At 37.7% G+C, this 21,437-nt stretch overlaps 2 protein-coding genes across 4 annotated transcripts; both read right to left on the reverse strand.

Moving 5' to 3' along the window:
* Positions 1 to 684: 684 nt before the first annotated feature.
* On the reverse strand, positions 685 to 5,868 carry LOC113700138 (uncharacterized). Of its 2 annotated transcripts, XM_027220642.2 has the most exons (15): positions 5,483 to 5,867; positions 5,185 to 5,266; positions 4,592 to 5,050; positions 4,087 to 4,252; positions 3,789 to 3,941; positions 3,464 to 3,561; positions 3,214 to 3,305; positions 2,819 to 2,889; positions 2,586 to 2,721; positions 2,017 to 2,076; positions 1,829 to 1,911; positions 1,674 to 1,750; positions 1,513 to 1,583; positions 1,237 to 1,294; positions 685 to 1,118 (listed from the first exon to the last, which is right to left on the reverse strand). In XM_027220642.2, exons 1-15 carry the CDS (start codon positions 5,731 to 5,733, stop codon positions 996 to 998), a joined length of 1,980 nt encoding a protein of 659 aa, XP_027076443.1. In that variant the 5' UTR covers positions 5,734 to 5,867; the 3' UTR covers positions 685 to 995. The 2 variants fall into 2 exon arrangements, 1 of the variants encoding a protein (XP_027076443.1); XR_011817743.1 differs by lacking the exons at positions 685 to 1,118; positions 1,237 to 1,294 and having other exon boundaries at positions 1,546 to 1,583; positions 1,829 to 1,894; positions 5,483 to 5,868.
* A 436-nt stretch (positions 5,869 to 6,304) lies between these two features.
* On the reverse strand, positions 6,305 to 16,280 carry LOC113698098 (zinc finger CCCH domain-containing protein 44). 2 transcript variants are annotated; one of them, XM_027217781.2, is made up of 11 exons: positions 15,467 to 16,280; positions 15,183 to 15,262; positions 13,724 to 13,911; positions 12,253 to 13,153; positions 12,026 to 12,153; positions 10,969 to 11,028; positions 10,838 to 10,888; positions 10,591 to 10,661; positions 9,211 to 9,344; positions 9,025 to 9,096; positions 6,305 to 8,934 (listed from the first exon to the last, which is right to left on the reverse strand). In XM_027217781.2, the coding sequence occupies exons 1-11, from the start codon at positions 15,859 to 15,861 to the stop codon at positions 6,734 to 6,736; spliced, it is 4,281 nt and encodes a 1,426-aa protein (XP_027073582.1). In that variant the 5' UTR covers positions 15,862 to 16,280; the 3' UTR covers positions 6,305 to 6,733. The 2 variants fall into 2 exon arrangements, with proteins under 2 accessions (XP_027073582.1, XP_027073583.1); XM_027217782.2 differs by having other exon boundaries at positions 6,305 to 8,928; positions 15,467 to 16,173.
* Positions 16,281 to 21,437: the final 5,157 nt, after the last annotated feature.

A 21,437-nucleotide genomic window follows, 5' to 3' on the forward strand; every position in this document is an offset into this window, starting at 1 on the left:
AAAAAAAATTGGGCTCGATTTTCTTTTTGTATAATCGATTACTCCATCTTTAGTAAAGATGGTATCCATGATTGATTGATTCTCATTGGCGGAAGAACTACTTTTGCATTATTTTTGAAATTCCTTCTTCCTCCTCCGTAGCCAAGAAGGACTTCTACGTTATAGTTTCATAGTATAAATTTTCTTTTTAACAACATATTATAAGTAACTCTTTCAAAATTTTTGCCAAATATAACTATTACCACGATGGTTATCGGAATTAATCCCTCCAAAACAAAATGCCTCTTCTTCAGATTACCTATCTATATGTTTAATTGAATCAATCCACCCTCTATTATAATGTTTTTTAAGTAGATACAATTGGGTTGAGCATTCTAATTTCAGGCTGAATTTGGCATATGAAGCACACATGATTTCGTCAATTGACCTGCAAAAAAGGAGAAAGTTTTTTTTTTTTTTTTTTTTTTGACAATAGCAAAATAGAAAGCTGGGTTTTTGAGAGAAATAGAGGCTTCATTTAACAACTTGGGTGTAAATAAAGGGCTTGATTAATTTATGAACGGAGTTTGGATCTTATTAAGTTTACCCAATTAAAACTCAAACCAAAAAAATTCGTAAAAGGACTGTGGCATTTCCCGAGAGAGGAAAAAGAAAACTTACAGCATAAAAAAAAGAAAAAAGAAATGAAAAAATGTGTTCGGTTATTATTTACGAGAGAGAACAGTTTATCGTGAGATGTACTAATAACAACAGGCAACCCGCTACTCCGAGGTCCATTTTGCAAAAACTGCAGATTGTAGCTACCAATTTGTACATTCATAACTTTGACTTTTGACTGTCCTTATCAACACTTAAATTTTTCCCAGTTTAAACAATGTACGAGCAGGTCCCAAGTTTCCCTGCCTCAGATTCGTCCATTACTTTGATGCACTCAACACCTAAAGCACTGGAAGGCCTCCAATGTTATCAAGAACCGATTTCAATCAAAAGTACCGCTACGTCTTCACAACAGCACGATTGAGGACAGGATAGGGGGTATCCAGTTCAAGTTGTTCTATAATTTGTGGAGTAGCCCATAGGTAGGAAGAGTGGCCATCAATGAGTTCAGTGACATCAACCTGTCGACGGAGAGAGAGAGAGAGAGAGAGATTAGAGGACAAGGTAAAGAATGAAACTTTGTCTTATCAATGAACGTGAGTATATATGTAAAGCATTTGAGGGTGAATAAAGGCTTGCATTCTCAACTCCCGGAACATCAACCGGCTGAATTCCTGCTAACCCTTGGGTGAGAAGGCTGTTCAAAAACACAAAACGGGAGTCATTGAAATTTTAAAGAGCCCAAGTAGTAGAGGAACAATGAAAACAAGAAGAGCAGACTGATATGAATATTAAGACTGCCATCAATAGAAGAATCATGGAAAGACCACATATAACATATTCAACTACAAGCGTCCAATCATTCCCAGAGTCAATTCAGGATTTCATAACGGGTGGCTTGGTTTAGCAGCATACCTAGCTCGAAATGCAATTCCAAGCATCCAATCATTTGTAGAATAAGCGTTCACAAATCTTCCAGCCACCACCTACAAAATAGCCAAAGAGAACATTGAAAAGCGATAAGATAGGCAATTGGAAGTATGTAATAAAACTGAACATTGCCAAACTACCGGTACCTTTCTTGCAGCCTCCCAATTAACATCTTTAATTGCAAGTGGTGCCCCAAGAAGAATAACTCGTTCAACCAGTCCAGCTGCCAAAATCCAAGAGCAGCATCACAATCAAATGAACTGAAGGCTAGAGACAGTACCTCTTAGCCACTACTAATTACCACTACGATCTTTTTCAGCCAACATCTGGAGGCACTTGAAAATAACTCTGGCTCCAAGCGAGAATCCTACAAGGGTCACAGGCCTGAAATATTCAAAAGAGCAACCGAAACACAGGACAAAATTACAAAGTTATCAAACTTTCAAGGTGATGAAATAGCAATAAGCCAATTTTGTTCAAGTAGTTCACCTATTTCCTTGCAATCCATTAAGCAACACTTCTGCAAGTAGTGTTCCCGCCTTATCTGATCTACAGATTCCAATCAGTAAGAAATTATTGCAAGCCACAAGGAATTGATTGAAATGAGTTAGATGGCATGCCACAGAAATTTAGTGTTAATCAGAAAGTGAACAATGCTTATGACTTATTTGGCATGATTCACTAAACTTAACATCAAAAGATATAATCCACAACGTCCACTTTTCTTGAGGATGTGAACCCAACCCATCCAGAACCCAACAGTAGTAGCGTAATATGCCACTTACTAGCATTTAAATTTCCACAAGGAAAAATAAAAAGAACTTCAACAATCAAAAAGGAAAAAACATGGAACTGCAAATTTGTTTATGACAGATGAAACATTTTTGCCTAATTTAAATCATCCCATTAGATTTGGCGTCAGATGTTCCCGATCTTACACAGTAAGGTAAACAGTAAAAGCTTCCTCAGACACAACTTGCACGCAAAAGACATCTAAAACAGTTTCTCCCTGGGATTTACATTTTCTCGACAAGTACCAGTCCATTGACAAGTAATACCTGTCCAAAGCAATCGTCCACTTGCTGTCAATAAAATTAGTAGCAGCAAGTAAAGTTGCTGGCCAAGCCAATGCCGCTACAAGTGAACTTAACACAGTCAACATAGCCCCCTGCCTCATCAATTCAGTAGATATTTCTAGAAAAAAAAGTATTGATATCGATCAGTAATGATTTATTGTCATGCTAATAAAAAAATAATGACGAGTAAAAGTTACGTATATGAAAATGCTTACTTGAAGTAAGCCAATCCTGAATTGCTGTGCTCACTGCAAGTAAATGTTTAGACTCCCACTGCAGTGCATACCTGGAGAAAAAAATCATGAGTGTGGAAGTATAAAGGGAACCGCCTATTGAATAGCAAATCACAATGCTTTAAACAAACTCAAATTCAGAGTTATGGGTATGAGATATGGGAATATTATTTCCCTGGTTTATTTGCTTGATTTCTGGAATTTGACTAAATAGCATTCAATTTCTGGAATTTGATTAAATACTAGTCAATTTCTTTATGACAAATCATCTTTGGATAGTGTACCACAGGCCAAAAAACATATCAACGAAAAGACTACCGTAAAATATGTGCTAAAAATTTACAGAATTTAAATGTGCAATATTGGAGATGGTGTACCTTTCCAAGTTACCATCTATTCCTTCCCAAGGTTTTACAAAATCTTCCTCCTCACACACAAATCCAGATATCAAGATCTCAACCGCCAGCCTCTGAAACTCACATCAAGAGGAGAAAAACATGACACATGAATCACCAAGAACAAATTGAATGCTTCCAGATGATGACAGAACTTTTCAGTTAATAAGACAACAGTTAAATAGCAGAAAGGACACAAAAGATACTGGTCAAATATGCCTGAGGGACTCACCCCTTGGTTATGGTTTTGTCCAATAGCTTTGAACTCAAACTCATCCACATCTCCCATTCTCCTGGCCATTTTGGTCCCAGTAAGTCCAGCTCCAGCAGCTGCATTTTGCCAAACCATCAGTTAGAACATTTTAAAAATTAAACAAAGAGGAAAAGGTGAAATAGATTCCTCTTCAGTTTATGGGATGGAAAACGTCATATTTTTTGGCGTCCTTCATGGAGCAGAATACTCATTCATAGCTTTTGGATTAAACCTGAATTAGTATGGAAAAAGGATATTAAAAACAAATCTCAATAGAAGTTCTGATAAACAGTCATGCATTTACCCCCAAATGAAGCAGCAACAGCAACAGATCCTGCAACACCTCCTGCAGCACTTGCAACTGCAGCAAACCCACTTGCTCCAATCACTGGGACAAGGGTCCCTAATGTCGGTGCTAAAGCACTAAATCCTGCAGCAATTGCTGGAGCAGCTAAACCTGTTGAAGAATCAATAACAAGCAGAGACGTCAAGGTCATTGTTTCAGAACTTCAAACAAAACTAGTTCCAGATACAAAAATGAACAAACTAGTTCATTGGCCAAGTTAGGATATAACATGGACTCAGAATGGCAAATATCATACCACCAGTGATTGCCAACAATGTCCCTCCAGTTAATGCAGCAGCACCAATGATACCTCCTCGTTTCCACTTAGACCAGGAGCTTTGTGGGGGTTGTGTCTCTTCCCTTGATTCTTCATCTTTTAATAGAGCCATTGCAGAACAAGCAATCATAGTTTCAATTGCTTCCTGCAATTACATGTTTTCTAAGTGAAGTCAAATATGGAATACAGGGCGTAGTTTTTAAGTAGTTTGATATTACCTGATAGAACATAAAAAAACAAGTTACTTGTTAAAAGCAAAGGCAAAGAGAAAGAAAAGTCAATCATCTAAACTACAAATAAAGTCCCTCTACTAAATTCATTTCATCTGCTAGAAAGTAAACATAGCAAAAAATTTATATTTCATACATATTTCTCATGCATGAGTTCCCAGTAAGAAAAAGAAAAATTACGAAATATTTGCACTCAAATAGTATGTAAAGGCCATTTTGCAGTACAGTGACAACGATAGAAATACTAAGCATACCATTTTAACCCACTTTATGTCAAACCAAGTTGCCAGCAACCTCAAAGCCACACGGTGCCGGGCATCATAGCCCCTTCTTCGTCCTTTGACTTTCTTACTGTCTTCAGGTGTGTCAGCCAAACAAGCTGAGAGAAGCTCATAGAGAACTGCCACTTTCTTTGTGTGGTCAAGCATTGTTAACTCCTCCGAGGGTTTGTCATCAAATTCACCAGTTGACTCGACATGTATGTCTTCAATGGTGGATGGCTTACCACCCATCTCCTGCTGATTTTCAGCAGTAGAAAACTTCTCCCGACGTTCATTCTCGTACTCACGTCGCTTCTCCTTTTTAGACTCGTAATCAACAGGACTGCTCTCGAAACTTGATGCCATTGCATCCACACCTCTTGACAAAGCAAGCTCCTTATCAGCTGCTTCCGAAGATCTATCACCCGTTTCCTCAGAAAGCAGCCTCAAAAACTAATGGCACAAGATTGAATAATTAATTCATAATCACGATGTGAATCAATATACTTAAGCAAGTAATGACCAAAACTTTCTTAAATTTTCCAAAAAAACAAAAATGCAGAAATTGAAGAGATAACAGAACTAACCGCGCCAACGTGATGTTTAACGGGTGTACAAGCAGAAGTTTCCTCGAGTCCTGACCATGCTTTACTATCTAAGTCCAGATACCTATTCAGCCCGCATCAGTTATAAAAATGACTAATCCCAGTCCGGATAATCTTACATAAAGTGTAGTCACAAGCGGGTCTAAATCTTCGCAACAGCATCTAACTATTGCAGCATTGAGTTAACAAATAGGAAACAAATAACATTTCTAGATGGCGTACGCATATGTTCCGTAAATGGATCAATTAAATATTTAAAAAGAGAGGGAAAGCACGGTACTTGAAGATGGGGCGGAGGAGGTGGGAGGACTGATGGACCCAAAGCTGAGGATCGTCGGCGACAGAATCGCTACTGCTGCTGCCGCTGCTGGTGCGGTCGTGAGTTGGTCCGGCATCGTCGTCGTTTGAGCCCAATTGAGAGGTCTGGAGAATCTGAGACTGGTGAAGGGCCAGCCCAAAGAGAGCTCCCGCCGCATACCTTTGCGTCGGTGATAACATCGACGACGACGAAGAAGAAGAAGACGATGACATTTATCTCGGGTTCAACTTATTAAGAAATTGAAGAAAAGCTAAAAGTAGAAATGCACTAATTCAATGACAGTTATAAGTTGGCGTCAAATTGAATGATGTTTGCTGTAAAAATTAAACGAAAAAGAATTGAATGATGAAGCTGGTCAAACTTCAGTTATATTTGTGTAATTTGAATTGTTTGTCGTTTGCATTTTAGTTCTGGTTTTCTGAGGAGACTGAGGAGGAAGAAAAGACGAAAACGACAACGTTCTTAAGCCGATGGGATTCATTAGACCATGTCCAACTCCGCGTTTTTTTTCATCTTTTTTTTTTTTTCTCTCTTTCGGTCCTCCTTTTCCACCCTTTGCATGGGTGACGTTTGGTCGAGCCAACAAACAGGCTTATTAATAATAATCTCGTTAATATACTCTAATTCTTTCACCTTTTACCAACGGGTTACGAAAAAAAAATAGCAGAACACCGAAATTTGCAGATATTAGGCTGTAGAAAAATCGCGACGTTCTGGGCAGACGGGGGTAAAAAAAATAAAAGATCCCCCTCAATTAATCAATCAATATTCAGTAGAAAAGGGTAAATCAAAAGAACGGCAATTTGCCATGTAGAGGAGCTACATTTAAATGTTCATATAGTAGTTTACAAGGGGAAGGGAATGCATCCAATCCGGCATTCGATACAGAGCCTCCTAGGTGGTGACAACCTTGAATTACTCATCTATACAAGGCTTATTATCAAGCCCTACGGCTAATAACTATAGTCGGGGTTCCATCTGACACACACCAGACTTTTCTCCTCGACAGACCGTGTGCAAGGGAAAAGAAACCGAGACAATATCTTTCCCACTAATAATTTACTACCACATTACAATTAAATTATTTGGACAAAAAAATGGCTTAAACTTCGACAATCTTTGGAGTTGAATTAGACCATTAACTACGTGAAGAACAGCTTCCGGTGAAAGCTGATTGTACAAAAAAAACCTCTATCAGATTGACAGATGACTTCATGGATGAAGATAATCGCATGATGCACCCTTTTTGCAATGCCCGCTCTCGTAAAATTTGCAAACCCGCTGCCCCTTGTGCGGTGGTCTAGAATATCCACCACCTCCACCACCATGCGACTGTCTACTCCACATTGGCCTTCCCCTTCCAAATCCCGAGTCCCCGCCTTGGAAACCCCAGTCTCTTGGACCAGCAAACCTTTCGCCATTGTATCTCCGCGGGCTATCCCATGGAAGGCTACCATTATAACCTCCAAGATTGTAGCTTGGATTACCCCACGGAGGAACCATGCCACTTCCCCAACCCATGTTCGGAAAACCCTGAGGAGATCCTCCCCATCCCATATTCATATTTCCTGGCACTCCTGCCCAACCAGCATCCATGGACTCCATACCCCTATTCCGTGCCATAGTTGAGCCAACCATGCCTTGACTCATGGTGCATGCTGGGGGGGGATGGACATCCAACCCAGTTTCCCTTGGATCAACAGGGGCATCAGCAGATTTTGTTTCTCCTTCGCTGCTTGAAGTTGAATGCCCACCAGACGCTTTCAAGCGGTCAAAACCATCAGCTTGAGAAGTCCCGCCTGGATCATCTGTCACTGAGGGAGGAAATTGTACCTCTCTATTGGAGCTCACAGCATCACTTTTGCCCGCATCAGCAGTTGGGCTCAACTCCTCAATGGAGCTAAAACAGTCATTTCTACAACTATCCATCATTTCGTCACTGCATTTCATGCCAGAAGTAGGCGAAGCCAAGCCACTTTGCGACTCCATGGCGTCGACTTCAGCCAACAGATCCGATACTGATTCCTCAGCCAAAGTGCTGAACTCAATCGGCTCATTGACAATTGCCTGCCAGCTAGAAATATTTGAAGCAGGCTGGCATGGAGAAGCATGTACAAGTTGGGTCGTATTATTTATAGAACCTGGAGTAACGTGATCACCCAGGACCTCAGGTGGTTTAAGTGAAGCCACAGGAGCAAGACTGGTATCCCATTCCTGTACAGAAGGCTTTGGATCAGTAGGGGAATATCCATCCCATTCATCAGCTATTTTTTGAAGCTGTGCCTCACCAACTCGCAGGCCAGAAGTGCTGTTCCAGCCAGGTCCCGAATCTGGAACAGAAACTTTAGGCAGCGGAGGTTGGTTGGTTTTGTCAATCTGTTCCCTAACATCTCCACCAGTTGGGATTGGTGAAGGACTTGGTAAAACCTCATTCTTCGGCGGATATGTAGTACCTGCCAGGTCTTCATCCATTGGTTCTGGTGTAGGATCCGGCACATCATCATCTATTGGCTTAGGTGAGGGACTAGGCAAATCTGATTTCTCTGAACCCTGGACATGACCATCAAAGCCAGACTCTTTCTTTTCAACATCCTGACCTTCCACGTTTGACTTGCTTGTCTTAGGGGTTGGGCTTGGCAGATCCAAGATATCAATATCACCTTGCTGTTCAGCTGAATCACTTGGTGTGGTAACAGAAGCCAAACTAGAGTTACAGTCCTTGCAGTTTAAATCTAAGTTTAATGGCACTGACCTACAATTCTGTCCAGAAGATTGGCCTACATAGCTCTGACTACTAGATGACTTTTCATTACACTGTACACCAGTTGCCTGATCTGTTGGAGTCTCATGTGGACTCTGATTCTCGTGATCCAAGACAGACTTAAACTCCTCAATTCCATACCCTCTTTCCTGATGCAAAGGAGCTACAAATGTCTGGTCAGGATTAAATGAATGCAATGTACCATTATCAGAGGAGGCAGGCCCATTTTCTTGAGGACGAGAAACATTATGTAGAGAGCGGTAATCTTTATGGAAAAACTCATTCAATGCATCAATCAACAGTACAGATTCATCCAACTCGTTAATAGTCCATATCCTCATGTCAGCTGGGAAGTATCCAGTTGTACTCCACTTCCGCAGCTGCACCATCGCAAATGGTCCTTGAATTCTACCATTTGGATCCCGATAATGCCAAATTTTCTCCGTTTCACTAGTATTAGCAGGGGTTGAGCTTCCTGTTGGTAAAGTTGCAGTTGAAGTTTCAGATCCAAACCTTACCACTTGCTGATTACCTGACCCACTTTCAGAGCCACTAACAGGAACCTGCATTTCATTCTTTGCAGGACCACTCAGTCCACGTGCATCTCTTTTTTGCCTGGATTGGTGAGATCTGTTCATTCCATCCTCTTTAGCTGGGTAAGAAATAGTGATGATTCTCTGATTAGATCACAACTCAAAAGTTATATCAGCATACCAATTCCTAGAAAAGTTTAAAAACTAACCTCTGCTCTTTGGAGAGATGGATTGGCTTTCATTCTTGTTAAATGAAGAAATTTTTGACTTCAACAACTCACCTGCAGATAAAAGGCCAGGTAATCACAAGCTATTCTTGAGCTTAAAGCAGAAAATGGAAAAAAAAGCAAACGTCACAGCAATATGCAATCAACCTTGTCGTTTGCCATCAGTACCTGCAATGTCTTCTTCGGATTTATAATTCGGATTCATTTTTGGATCAGCATGCACTTTAGGAATTTCGGTTAGTCTACGTTGACGTTCCTCTGGCGTTTTAAGAAGCTGCAGCTTCTCTATGCATTCTCTAAGCGTGAAACTTGTCAAGGAATTGCATTGAGGCAATTTGATTTTCAATCGATATATTGGGAAGGTAGAGAACAAAAATAACATATTGAGCTCAACTGTTCAGCTACCAGTTACTCAGCGCAAGGAGGATAAAAAAATACAGTTTGAAAATTTGAATTCTAGATTTATCAGATGTGAATACACCTTGAGCACAAGTTCTTGACAATAACAACAAAAGCCACCATTTGATTTTCCAGAAAGTTGTTTAACCTACAAGGTCAATGACTATAGCTAACTAAAAGGCAAAATATGATTTGAAAAAGGGCTAACAATTTCCTTCCGAGTTCCAACCCACATAGACATCCAATCATAGTTCGTTAAAAGCACTACTATAGTGAAGAAACTCATACAAAAGTTTCTATATTAATTTGTAACATTGTACTTGATATATATTTCCTTTTCCTTCCACGTATATTTTCATGCAATTCTACTTCGTCAGGAAAAAAAAAAAAAAAAAAACCCAAGGTACGCATAAGACACTGACGTGTCTACAAATAAATTCTATGTTAGTCAGTTTTTCAAGTAAACTAGATAGAAGAACACAGCTGAACAGTTTTTTCTAGAAAGGAAGGGATGGACAACAAGTACCCTACTCACAAGGCATGGACACCGGTTTCAAACAGTTATTGTAAGCATATGACTATTCTCAGGTACTATTGCCAATTATGACAAATCTAAGAGAAATATCTTGTATCACCTTTATCTTAATCTTTTACACCACACCCATATGCTCTCAATCCCAGCTTGACAAGTGGTAGTTACTCATGTTAAAACTTACTATAACATCATGACCAATAAAATTATGTTGTGTAAATGATTCTGTAAAAATTCAGCTTCTTAAGTCACTTGGAAACTTCTAAATTTTTTTCACAACATCAACAAAGTCATCTTTTCGCCATTTATATCTCAGACTGATACTACTGTCCCACTATAAACTACTTTACAGGGCTTGATGCTATCAACAGAGGGAAATGAAAGGTGAAAGCAGACCTAAATAACCAGCAATTTTCTTTTTCTTTGGGGCAGGGAAATTGCGTACTGGGCTGGCACAAAGATTAAACATCAAAAGTACAAATACATAACTTTTCCATATACATCCCAAGAACCTTGTAAGATAGCAAAAAGCCTATGGAATCCAAATTGTTGACTGCAATGAATATTAACTAATTAGACTTCAATATAATTAAAACACATCTACCAGAAAAGGATATTGTTTTTTATGCCCCTTCTCATTAGCTCGATCGCGAAGATGATTGAGCCGCAGTATTTCTGCTTCCAGCACCTACATTTAAAAAAGAAAAAAAAAGCAAGAAAATATAACATTATAGATCATATGTAAGTGAAAACTATTAAAGAAAGTTTAAATTCAACCAGCTGCTTGTGATAAACAGGAAGAAAAAAACAAATTAAACAAATACAGGAGAAGGCAGGAAATCCAGTTGAAAAGAAACTACTTACATCATTAAGCTTCACAGCCTGGAGTGCAAAAGCTTTTGTTTGAATTTCACCCTACATCAAAGCACAATATTAGCAAAGATGGAAAAGGTAGCCTACCCTAAAATAAGAGCAACAGCAGCAGGTACACTTACTACAGTCCAGTGTTTCACAAGCCCACATCTTATACTCTGCCGAAGACGTCTACATTCCTCCTGAAAATTAGATTTCATTAAAAGCCACTTCAAGTCATTATCTTCCACTATTAACATGCAATACTAGCATAAACTGGTGAACTTCATACGTTTTGTATCTAATAGGCTAATTGCTCCCCATTTGTTGGAAAAAAGGAACAACTTGTTCTCTCAAGTTTTGCCAGAAAAAGTATCTAGTCCTTTAACTTTCCAATTTCAATCAACTAGCAATATTGACAGAAATTTGCTAATATATAAGATTACATGAACTAATAAATCGATGCTAAGTCTTCCCACCTGAGAGAAATTAACAACTAATTGCACTATTTTCTAGCTCTCTCTCTCTCTCTCTCTCTACCCACTACAATTTGCAATTGATATAAATACTAGTGACCAGAACTGCAAATAGCGCAACATCTTACATAATTTTTACAATGCCAGATAGAATTCAAAATTATCCCAATTTCCTCATTCTAAATGAACTTGGGTACTATAATCTTCTTTCCCATTAGTTGGAAACAGCTTTGTTGAAGTAAAACTTTGCTTCTTCTAGACTCGGGATGTAGAAAATGATGATTTTAAATATGGCCTTAATAAAAGGACTTCACCAAAATACTTGATTTCTTTCCCAATGACCAGAACTTCCATTATACTTCTAATAGCTTTGTGTAAATTACTACTGCTCTGTTGTACCGAAAGGGAAAGACGATCAAACTTCAAGTAATATTGTTTCCATTTCTGTATACGGTACTAACATACCATAAAAATCAGTAACATACTGTATAAAGAACAAGAAGTTATTTACTGTCAGTAGGATACTAAAAAGAGAGGTCAACATCACATAAGACGAGGGAAAATCGTGACACAATCAACAAAAACTCAAAAAACCACTTGCTAGCATCAAAAGCCATCAACGAATGGATAAATCATGCACTACTCTACAAATACATGTCTTCTGGATGCAGCTGGAAGTTGAGAGAAATAACTAAGAGTTTCCGACATTATGAATACAATGTACCTGAGAGAATTCTTGATTGGATATTGCTTCAATTGATGTAGTCTCTTTCTTGTTCAAGTTCAGTACTTCTAGCATGACATGTGTCATCTTATCACCAAGTTTATAAGCCATGGAAGCCTTGCTGGTACCTGTATCAAAGACATTGCTACCTTGACCAATTTGGAAAATATCTGACTACATAGCACCATATAGTTTGAATGTGCTGTGAAGAAAAGCAAGGTGTATACCTACGACTTGTACAAGCCTGTATATATCTTGCTTCTGGTCATTACAAGATACTCTTATCCGGACAACTGAGCCAACCACCTTATCATGGAACTTCTCCTCATCTCCAAGGAGGTTCTCCAACAAATTACGCCTCAAGTAAATCAAATTAATGTTGTGAAGATCAATCGCAGCATAATCATCCAGATTGGTCTGAGGTGTTTTCTCTTCACCCTTTCTTCGAGTTTTACGTTTCTTACCTTGATTTACCATAAGGCTATTTTTCTGATCCACCCCCACATTGCCCCCAACACTGCCAACAATTCCAGCCGGAATAAATGCATTGTTCTGATCATCCTCTTTTGTGAGGAAGTGATATTCAAGAAGCTTCAGCATTTCAATGTGGCCAACACGTGGTTTCCCAAACAGATTTTTGAGCCTTAAATCACAAATAATTTGACTTTTCCGACGAGGATCCCGGAGATTGTTTCTCTTTATATATTCTAGCAAAAGTGCTTGGACATCAAACTGAGACAACATGGATGTATCGCCATTCCTCACATGTGCGACCAACTCCAAGAGCTCTTTAGATGCCCATTCCTTGCATTCAGCCAAATTTGTGACTTTGTCACTGTTTATCTTTTCTGTGTTTAGGAAGGAATCGTGGTTCAGTAATTCAGGTTGTTCTTTGGGAACCTTTGACTCCAGATGCACAGAGTGGTCGGATATAGGAACCATGCCACCATTTGCAAAATGATTTCTAGCAGGTAACTGCTGCTTATAATCCATCATAGCCAACCCCCTCCATGGATTTTTAGCTTGCATGAGCTCATTTATTGTCAAGGATAAATTACTCTTCAAGTAAAGCCAGTATACCTTGAAAAGATATTCCCAGCTAGTTTTATCATCAAAATCCACTTGTACCTGCACAAGGCAATAGATTACATAAGCGGCAGCACAGACCCATATCGGAGACAAAATCTCAAGACATACAGGAATAAGCTCACACAACCCAGGATAGTAACCCAATAATCCAACCTAAATGGCTACGATAATTGCATGAGAGGCACATCCGATAAGTTTCATCTGCCTTCAATGTCATTTGTACTTAAAACAAAAAATACTCAAGACATAAGGCACCAAAAAGTCTAAAAGTCTAAAAACTTTCCACTTGCTAAAATGCATCTCATTCCCATCCTGACTCCATAGCTCATATCCTTTCTGGAAGCAAATAGAACCGGTGGCCCATCATGTACTATTATATCTTAATTGAGTATCACAACTTCAGTGTATTGCTGAATTTTCACTGTACTCTATGAATCACAATATAAGCCATGTCTAAGAACTGTCTAATCTTCATGATCATGGCTACAGGTTAGCAAATTTAAAGGCCAAACTTATAGCAGCAAAGAAGATCGAACTTTCTTCTCAGTTCTCACATGTAACATTCTTCAAGCTAAATTCAAAAGTTTGAGCAGAAAGTTTAGCTCATACCACTTCACTATTTCCTAAATCCTTGTTTTCGATCAACATAACGGTTCTCATGCATGTTGTGCAAAAGCCTTTATTTCCTCTGACGCAGACATACTCTGCATCCTTAGTGCAGCCCTTGCACAAGGAGTAGGTACAAGTGTAGCACATGTAATGAGCTGCCTTCTGACAAACACTACATATATGCCAACCTGAAAGAAACACAGCCATTAGAATCTTGAATGGTGTATCACTTCAGGAAATGAAAGTAAATTGTGCTCATTTTCAGGCAGACAATTATGCAGTTGCAGAAAACCAACATATTCATTTTGGAGAACTATTTTAAGCAATACTCGTAACAGAAATTGCAAAAACACCCCCCTTAGATTTGTGTAAGTAGCCATTTCAATATCTGATATTAGCCTCTTCTCCAATTCCAAATTCAGGCCACTGAAGCATGATAAGGCTTTCCTACAGTGGAGCACTCAATAACCCGACCAAAGACAGCAAGTAGTCCACACAAACAGATTTAAAATTGCAAGTCAACTGTATTTGCAAAAGGGTCCTCCAGACAAACATATCGTAAAAGCTTTGTGCACAACTAGCCCAAAGAGTATTCCAGTTGGAAGAACAAGTGAAGACCATTCAAGTTCATACAAATGAAAAAAGCAACGTATATCAAGAACAATATCTAAGAATACAACAATTAAGAAGAACATAAAAGGATGGCCACACAACAGAGGAACAGAGGAAAAAAGTTTTAGTGATCAGAAAAACAAGATGGATAGCTTTAGCAACAATATTATTATAGTTGAGATGAATACTACTCGTGGTAAAAAAACTCAGCTTGAGATTTTCCACTCACAGTGCAAGACCATTCTTTTAGAGATATTAATGCTTAGAACAATGTCTACCATGGGAATTGAACAACAATTAAGACAAGAACAACTACATAATGATGATGTTGTACTAAACATCCATATTAAATTATAAGCATCTATAGTCTGTCCATAAAACAAAGATATTGCTTTTTTAGTGCAAAATAAATGCTGACATTTTTTAGATTGTAGAGCTTAGTGACTGTTCTCATAGTTTACCAACTACTGATCATATTTGTGCATGGGACAGACACCTTTCTGCTAGAAAGATACAAATAGTCAAAAGCCCCACAAAGAAGCATTAAAGCGAGAAGCTTTTCTTAGAGGCTTAAGATGAGAGGTTTATCTGCATGGGAAAGTAATCAGTTTATTGCTAGGCCACATTTTCTTTACATGGTGAATTAACTTTCTTTGTAAAACATCCAGTCTTTAGTACGAGCAAGAAGACCTAAATGACATTCCATGCAAAAGTTAGCTCATATACAATAAAGCAAAAACTTTGATTGGAAAAGATTCTAAAATGTCGAGTCAGGAACCACAGAATGCAACGGAAAATGATGAAAATCAAACCAGAAACCACAACAAGTAGAGCAAGAAAAATATACCGCAATTCCATTTTGCTTTAGATCGGAAAAATGCCTCGTCACGCTTAATACAAGCTGGATGATACGCCTTCGGACACCCCCTAACCATTAACAACAACAAATAAATAAACTAGACTATCAATTCTTGTTAACTAAGCAGCTAGCTCCCTTTAAGCAACTTTAAACTGCCATTTTACTGTGGTAAGCACTTCAGAAATAGTGACAAAATCCCAGTTTTTATGCTCAATTGTGAAGGGAAAAAAGAAAGTGATGGAGACAAAAAGGTTAACAAATGAGCCACTCACTTGCGATCACAAAGCACGAGAGAACCACCATCAAAGCAAATAAAACAGACGTCTTCCTCCTCTTTATTCCTTTTCGGGGGCGGGGGTTTAGGCGGGGCCGGGGCCGGAGCCAGGGCAGCATGCCCCTTGGGCGGCCGTCCACGTTTCCTCTTCTCCATCACTTGCCCTACAGCCCCAAGCGTGGTTTTATTCAGTTGCACAGCTGACGGAGGCACCTGCTGGGGTTCTCCAGCTTTAACCGGCACGGCAGCATCTCCGGCGACCGCCAGGGGAACTCCAACGAGCTGGGAATCATCCATTTCCCGAACCAAACCGCACTGGTCAAAGCTTTGACTAGATACAGTCGTCTCTGCACGCGGTGCATGTAGAGCAGAAGATGAATCTCCACCGTCCATAGGAGAGAGAACGAAGGAAGAAGAAAATTGAGCTCCAAAATGAGCTTTTTATTGAAAACCTAGAAATGAGAATTGGGGGTTGTATCAAGCCCCGATGATCGAGAATTCAAAGAAGCGATCATTGACCTAACTACGTCGTTTTTCAGAGGGAGAGAGAGAGAAGAGAGAGACAGTTAGACGGTGGCTTGATAAGATTGGCTCAGGCCAGCCGTGCGCGTAAGATAGAGAGAGAGAGAGATGGAGAATGAGTGGGGTTGTAGGGGATGTTGGACTGGGGGGGCTGGGGTTGTAGGGGTTAAGTTGGTTTTGTTTAAGCTTTCGGTGAGGGGACGACTTGGACTGATGCGAAATTGAGCAAAGGCTTTATTACAAATGGAGCGTCAAACGCGGCTCATACTACCCTTGATTCTCTCTCTCTCTCTCTCTCACTTATCTAATTTGCCAACACATGAAAGGTTTGCATTGTCCAAGTTCCCTGCAACTCTTCGTGTTTTCTGGTTTTTTGCTTTTTGTTTTCCTTTTAAACAAAAGTAAATCTTACCTACATTTTTACTTACTAACAGAGTGTATATATACTAAAGTAAATCTTACCTACATTTTTACTTACTAACAGAGTGTATATTAGGGGTGTATTCGAGTCGAGTCGAGCTCGAGTACCGCTATACTCGAGCTCGACTTGGCTATAATATAATTATACTCGAACTCGATCGAGTCGGAGAATCACAGCTCGAACTCGAACTCGATCGAGTTCTCAAAAAGCTCAAGTTCGACTCGATAAGGGTACTCACCGGTAATTTCTCAGAATTTATTTACCTATATTAGTAATTTTATATATAATTTTTTTTTTATTTTTTATGTGATACTCGATAGAGCTCGTCAAGCTCTCGAGTATCAAATTTCTGAGCTTGAGCTCGACTCGATAGCTCTAACGAGCAGCTCGAGATCGATGAAGCGAGTTCGAGCTCGAGCTTCTAATCGAATACATATCGAGCTCGAGTCGAGTAGCTTGAATCAGCTCCACCCCTAGTGTATACACTATATGCATAATATATTTTTAAAATTTTAAATTATGTATCATATATTTAATAATAAAAATATATATTGTCAGTGTATAAAAAATTAATTATTTAAACAAATACTATTACTATTTCATTTTAACTATGGATAATGATTAACTACATGCATAATTTTTTCCACTGTTGGAGCAAACAATTTACAAGGATAATGAGAGAGAGACAGAGATAGAAAAGACTTTTACAAGAAAGATCAAGGTTTTATTTTTTTTGTTTTACCTTTGCTGCCTCCAACTGTCTGACATATCCTTAGGCACCGTTTGAATTGAATCAAAGGATACCGATGAAAATTAAAAGAAAGAAGAGTAGAGAAAAATGGTTTCCATCCATCTTATTTGGATCAAGCGTGAAAGAAAAAAGAAAGAAAATATTTCATTTTTGTTTGGGTTAGGGGAGGAAGAGAAAGGAAAGAAAAAGGAAACATTTGATCTTTTAAAAATTTTAAATTATTTCAATAAATTTCATTTTCATTTTCCTTCATTTTGGCTTCGCCCACTTTTAGGCCGATACAAAAATACAAAGAAAGTAGTTAGATCATTTCTCTCCCTATCCTTTTCCTTTTTTCCTTCAAAAATCAATTCAATCAACAAAAATCAAACCCCTCCAATTTCTCTCATTTATTTTCCCTTCCATTTCCTCGGTCGGAAGAGTGCCTTAAAGATCAATTGATAAATATGCTATTGTATTACTCCCTCCGTCCCACTTTGATAGTCCTGTTTTCCTTTTTTGTCTGTCCCAAATTGCAGTCTACTTTCCAATTGAAGAATGTAGTTGTATTTTCATTTTCCTAAAATACCCTTATTCAATACAAGTTGTTGTTGCTATAAACCTACCCCATTTAATGAGAGTTAATTCTTTTTTTACCATCAATTCAAGTTCCCATAAAGTTGTACTTTATTTAATGTGAGGGTATTTTAGGAAAATAGCAATCTAAATTTACTTTTCCAAGAAAGTTAACTACTTTTTCTTAAACTGTGTGAAAAAAGAAACAGCACTATCAAAGTGAGACGGAGGGAGTATGTTTTACTAGACTGCTACTATAACATCAAATTGACTGCGGTAGAAAACTAATCCACGCTCGCTATATAAGCAATTCACTTTAGTATTAGGTAATACTAAATTTTGCCCTTTTGAGCGCTCATTTCTCAATTTTCATTGGTTTTTGACCTTTCTGTAGTGCAAAAAAAAAAAAACTCTCTATGTCGACACTTAAGAATTTTCTGTATTACTAACATCAGTAATCTACTTTGAAAATTATCATCTTCATTGGTTTTTAAGCATGGAACGTGGAAAAACCAAAAAGAAATACTAAGCAGAACTGGTTTGGTCTGGTCGTACATGCTCTCAAACGTGGGCTGCCAATGCCCAATGGGGTTCAGCCTTACAAAGTCCTCATCATCACCCCTTTGCTGTCTGCGATCCAATGTCCAAAGTTCCACGTAACTGTCTGCCACAGCCAGTGACTACTGACTAGCGAAACTATTTGACTCTTTCGTGCCTAAACCCGTCCCTATCACTGTGGAGCGATCACTCCACGTAAGGAAGTAAGTGGAAGAAATTTTTGTCGACATTTTGTTTTCTAATAATAATAAAAAAATAGGTTTAACTGTTTAAGTGAATCCGATCTTATATCTGAAGTTTGGATGTACACGTTTAGTTGTTTTGAGTTTTGGACAAACTCCCCGAATTTTACAAGAACAAAAAATTTAAAATCTATTTTTAGGATTACTATTTTTAGAATTTTTTGTACAAAAATATATTATAACGATTTGATATATGTGAGATAAAAAAAATGATTGAAAAATACGTTGACGAAAAGTATAAAAAAAATTTTGACAGAAAATCAAAATTCCAACAAGGCCAAAGCCGAATAAAAATTTTGTATTACTTAAATAATAGTCATACGAACTGGTTTAGAAGTTTGGATGTACATGTTTAGTTGTTTTGAGTTTTTGACAGACTCTAAATTTTACAAGAAGAAAAAAATTAAAATGTTTAAAAGGCGAATAAAAAAATTTGGATTACCTGACTAATAGTCCTATCAACGTGTTTAGAATTTAATTAAACGTGTTTCTTTCCTTTTCTTTTCTTTTGGCAAAAATTACTGAGAACAATGACATTGACACTCCCATTAATCATGTGAGTGCATCGATTTCAAGTTTGTAAAGCTTGAGAGCGTCCTAAATGACTTAATTGGTAAAGGGCAGGTCTGTAAGATGATGGTTAAATTAAATCATTAGTTAGTGCCTCAGGCCGCAGGCAATTAACTCTACCCAAAAGCACAATAGTGAAAAAGTTGTAAACTGTGCTATCCACGCACAACACGTTGCAAGTTAGCTGTGTCTTGGTATAGGTTGCTTTCGAAGCCATTATTCTGTGAAGAAAAAACCATTCCATTGCTTGCCAGTAACCTCCAAGTTTTTCAATTCAATTCCACCTGTCATGCATAAGCATAGTAAACATTCCACTTTTAGGTGTATCTTTTTTGTTGTTGCCAACGAAGAGCAACCAAGATCCTTCCATCATTTACTGGCACGTTTTATTAGGAGTAGCATGATAATCAGTAACATGTCGTCGTGTTTTAATACTCCCTCCGTGGCTCCGTCCCATTTTAATAATCATGTTTTCTTTTTTCGTCTATCATAAATTATAGTCCACTTTTCAATTGAAGAATATAGTTGCATTTTAATTTTTCTAAAACACCCTTATTTAATACAAATTGTTGTTACTATAAACTTACCCCATTTAATGAGAGTTTATTCTTTTTTTACCATCAATTCAAGTTTCCATAAAATTGTACTCTATTTAATGTGAGGGTATTTTAGAAAAATAGCAATCTAAATTTACTTTTTCAATAAAATTAATTACTTTTTTTAAACTGTGTGAAAAAAGAAACAGAACTATCAAAGTGAGACGGAGAGAGTATGTTTTTTCGTAAACATCTAGAGAAAAGTGCAAAAAAAAAAAAAAAACTTCATCACATTTTACGAGAATCCAATTGTCTTTTGGACCCAAAAAAAAAACTTTTTCGGATTGTTTATGGATACGTCTACCAACATATAATTGCTTGGAAGTCTCCTAACTTTTAAGACGGCCGAGCGCGTACTGGTAATTATGGAGAGAGACTCGACATTTGGTTGAATTGACGAACTCCACCAGTCCAACTTTTGAGCGCTGGGGCACTTTGAGGCCACCGTTGATCCAGTTAAAAAAAAAAAAGGCGCTTTTAACAAAAGTTGAACCAAAACATTAAAGCAACGGATTAGGATGTTTGATGATATTGCTATTAAGTGCAATATTAAAATAAATATGCACGCACGCACGCATTGCACCTCCTGAGATGCTTCACGATTTAAACTTCTTTCAGCCCTCGCTCGCTCAGCTAACCAAAAGTGCGGATGCTTGTTGAATTTGTCCCATCCTTGTTGGCATCATTTAAGTCTCCTGAATTGTTTTTAACTTGGTGTTACAGCAGTAAACTAATTTCGATGGATTATATCTTACCCTTACATGATAGGTAATTTATCAACTTCCTTTGAAAGTGATCATTACACTTTTTGGTTGAGTATGGATGACAGGGAGTTTCGTTTTTTGTTAAGATGTGTATTTTTCAGAATCATGGAAATTTAGGTTCATGTTTCGAGATTCCACAAGACTACTTTTATTGTTTAATCTATTTATTATGAATTTCTTGACTGTAAACATATGTCAAAGTTTACATTGTTAGACAAGTTGTAGATGCAACATTTATAGTTTAAAATCTTTTACAATTGCAATAGTATATTTTTTCATAGAAAATTTATCTTTGGAGGGTAATAATTGGGCGAGATTAAAATTTCACACTCTGCAAATTAATTAAATGGTCAAGATCAAAATTTCATACCATGCATTTGCACAGTGAATCCCTCTTGGCGAAAGATCTATGGGGATATATATTTGCTTCTTGCTTCCAAATACTGTATTATAATTTCAATAATTGATCCGATTGGATTTTCTGTGTGCAATTGCTATAGGTAATGAGGCCAAAAGATTGATGGATTACTCAACTATTGAGCTCCACTATTTTATACGAAGAAGTGATTACCAAAGCTTTTTTTTTCAAACAGATGCTTTCTTATTTTTGTTTGTTGGTTTATAATATCTCTTCATTTTCTTGAAATAGAAGATTGTCCATAACTCATATGTACTTTGCATGGAAAGATATATATGTTCTACATTAAACCTTCTTCTTCCAGATTTGAATCCATTAAATGCTCATCCCATGAGATAAACTCTATGGATGAAACTTTGAATATCAACAACACGAACTTAAACATTCTCGACATTCACAACTAAGATTTATAATCATTATGTTTTTTTATTAGGAACATTCATATTCAGATGATTATTAGACTTTGATCTATTTTGTCCTATATGCATTATGAACAATTCACTGTGCACTTCTACAATCTATATCTATTATGCATATTATTGTGCTTTTTCAATGACATGTTTTTCTATTTT

This window comes from Coffea arabica, chromosome 7c (assembly GCF_036785885.1).
Source record: "Coffea arabica cultivar ET-39 chromosome 7c, Coffea Arabica ET-39 HiFi, whole genome shotgun sequence".
NCBI lineage: Eukaryota > Viridiplantae > Streptophyta > Magnoliopsida > Gentianales > Rubiaceae > Coffea > Coffea arabica.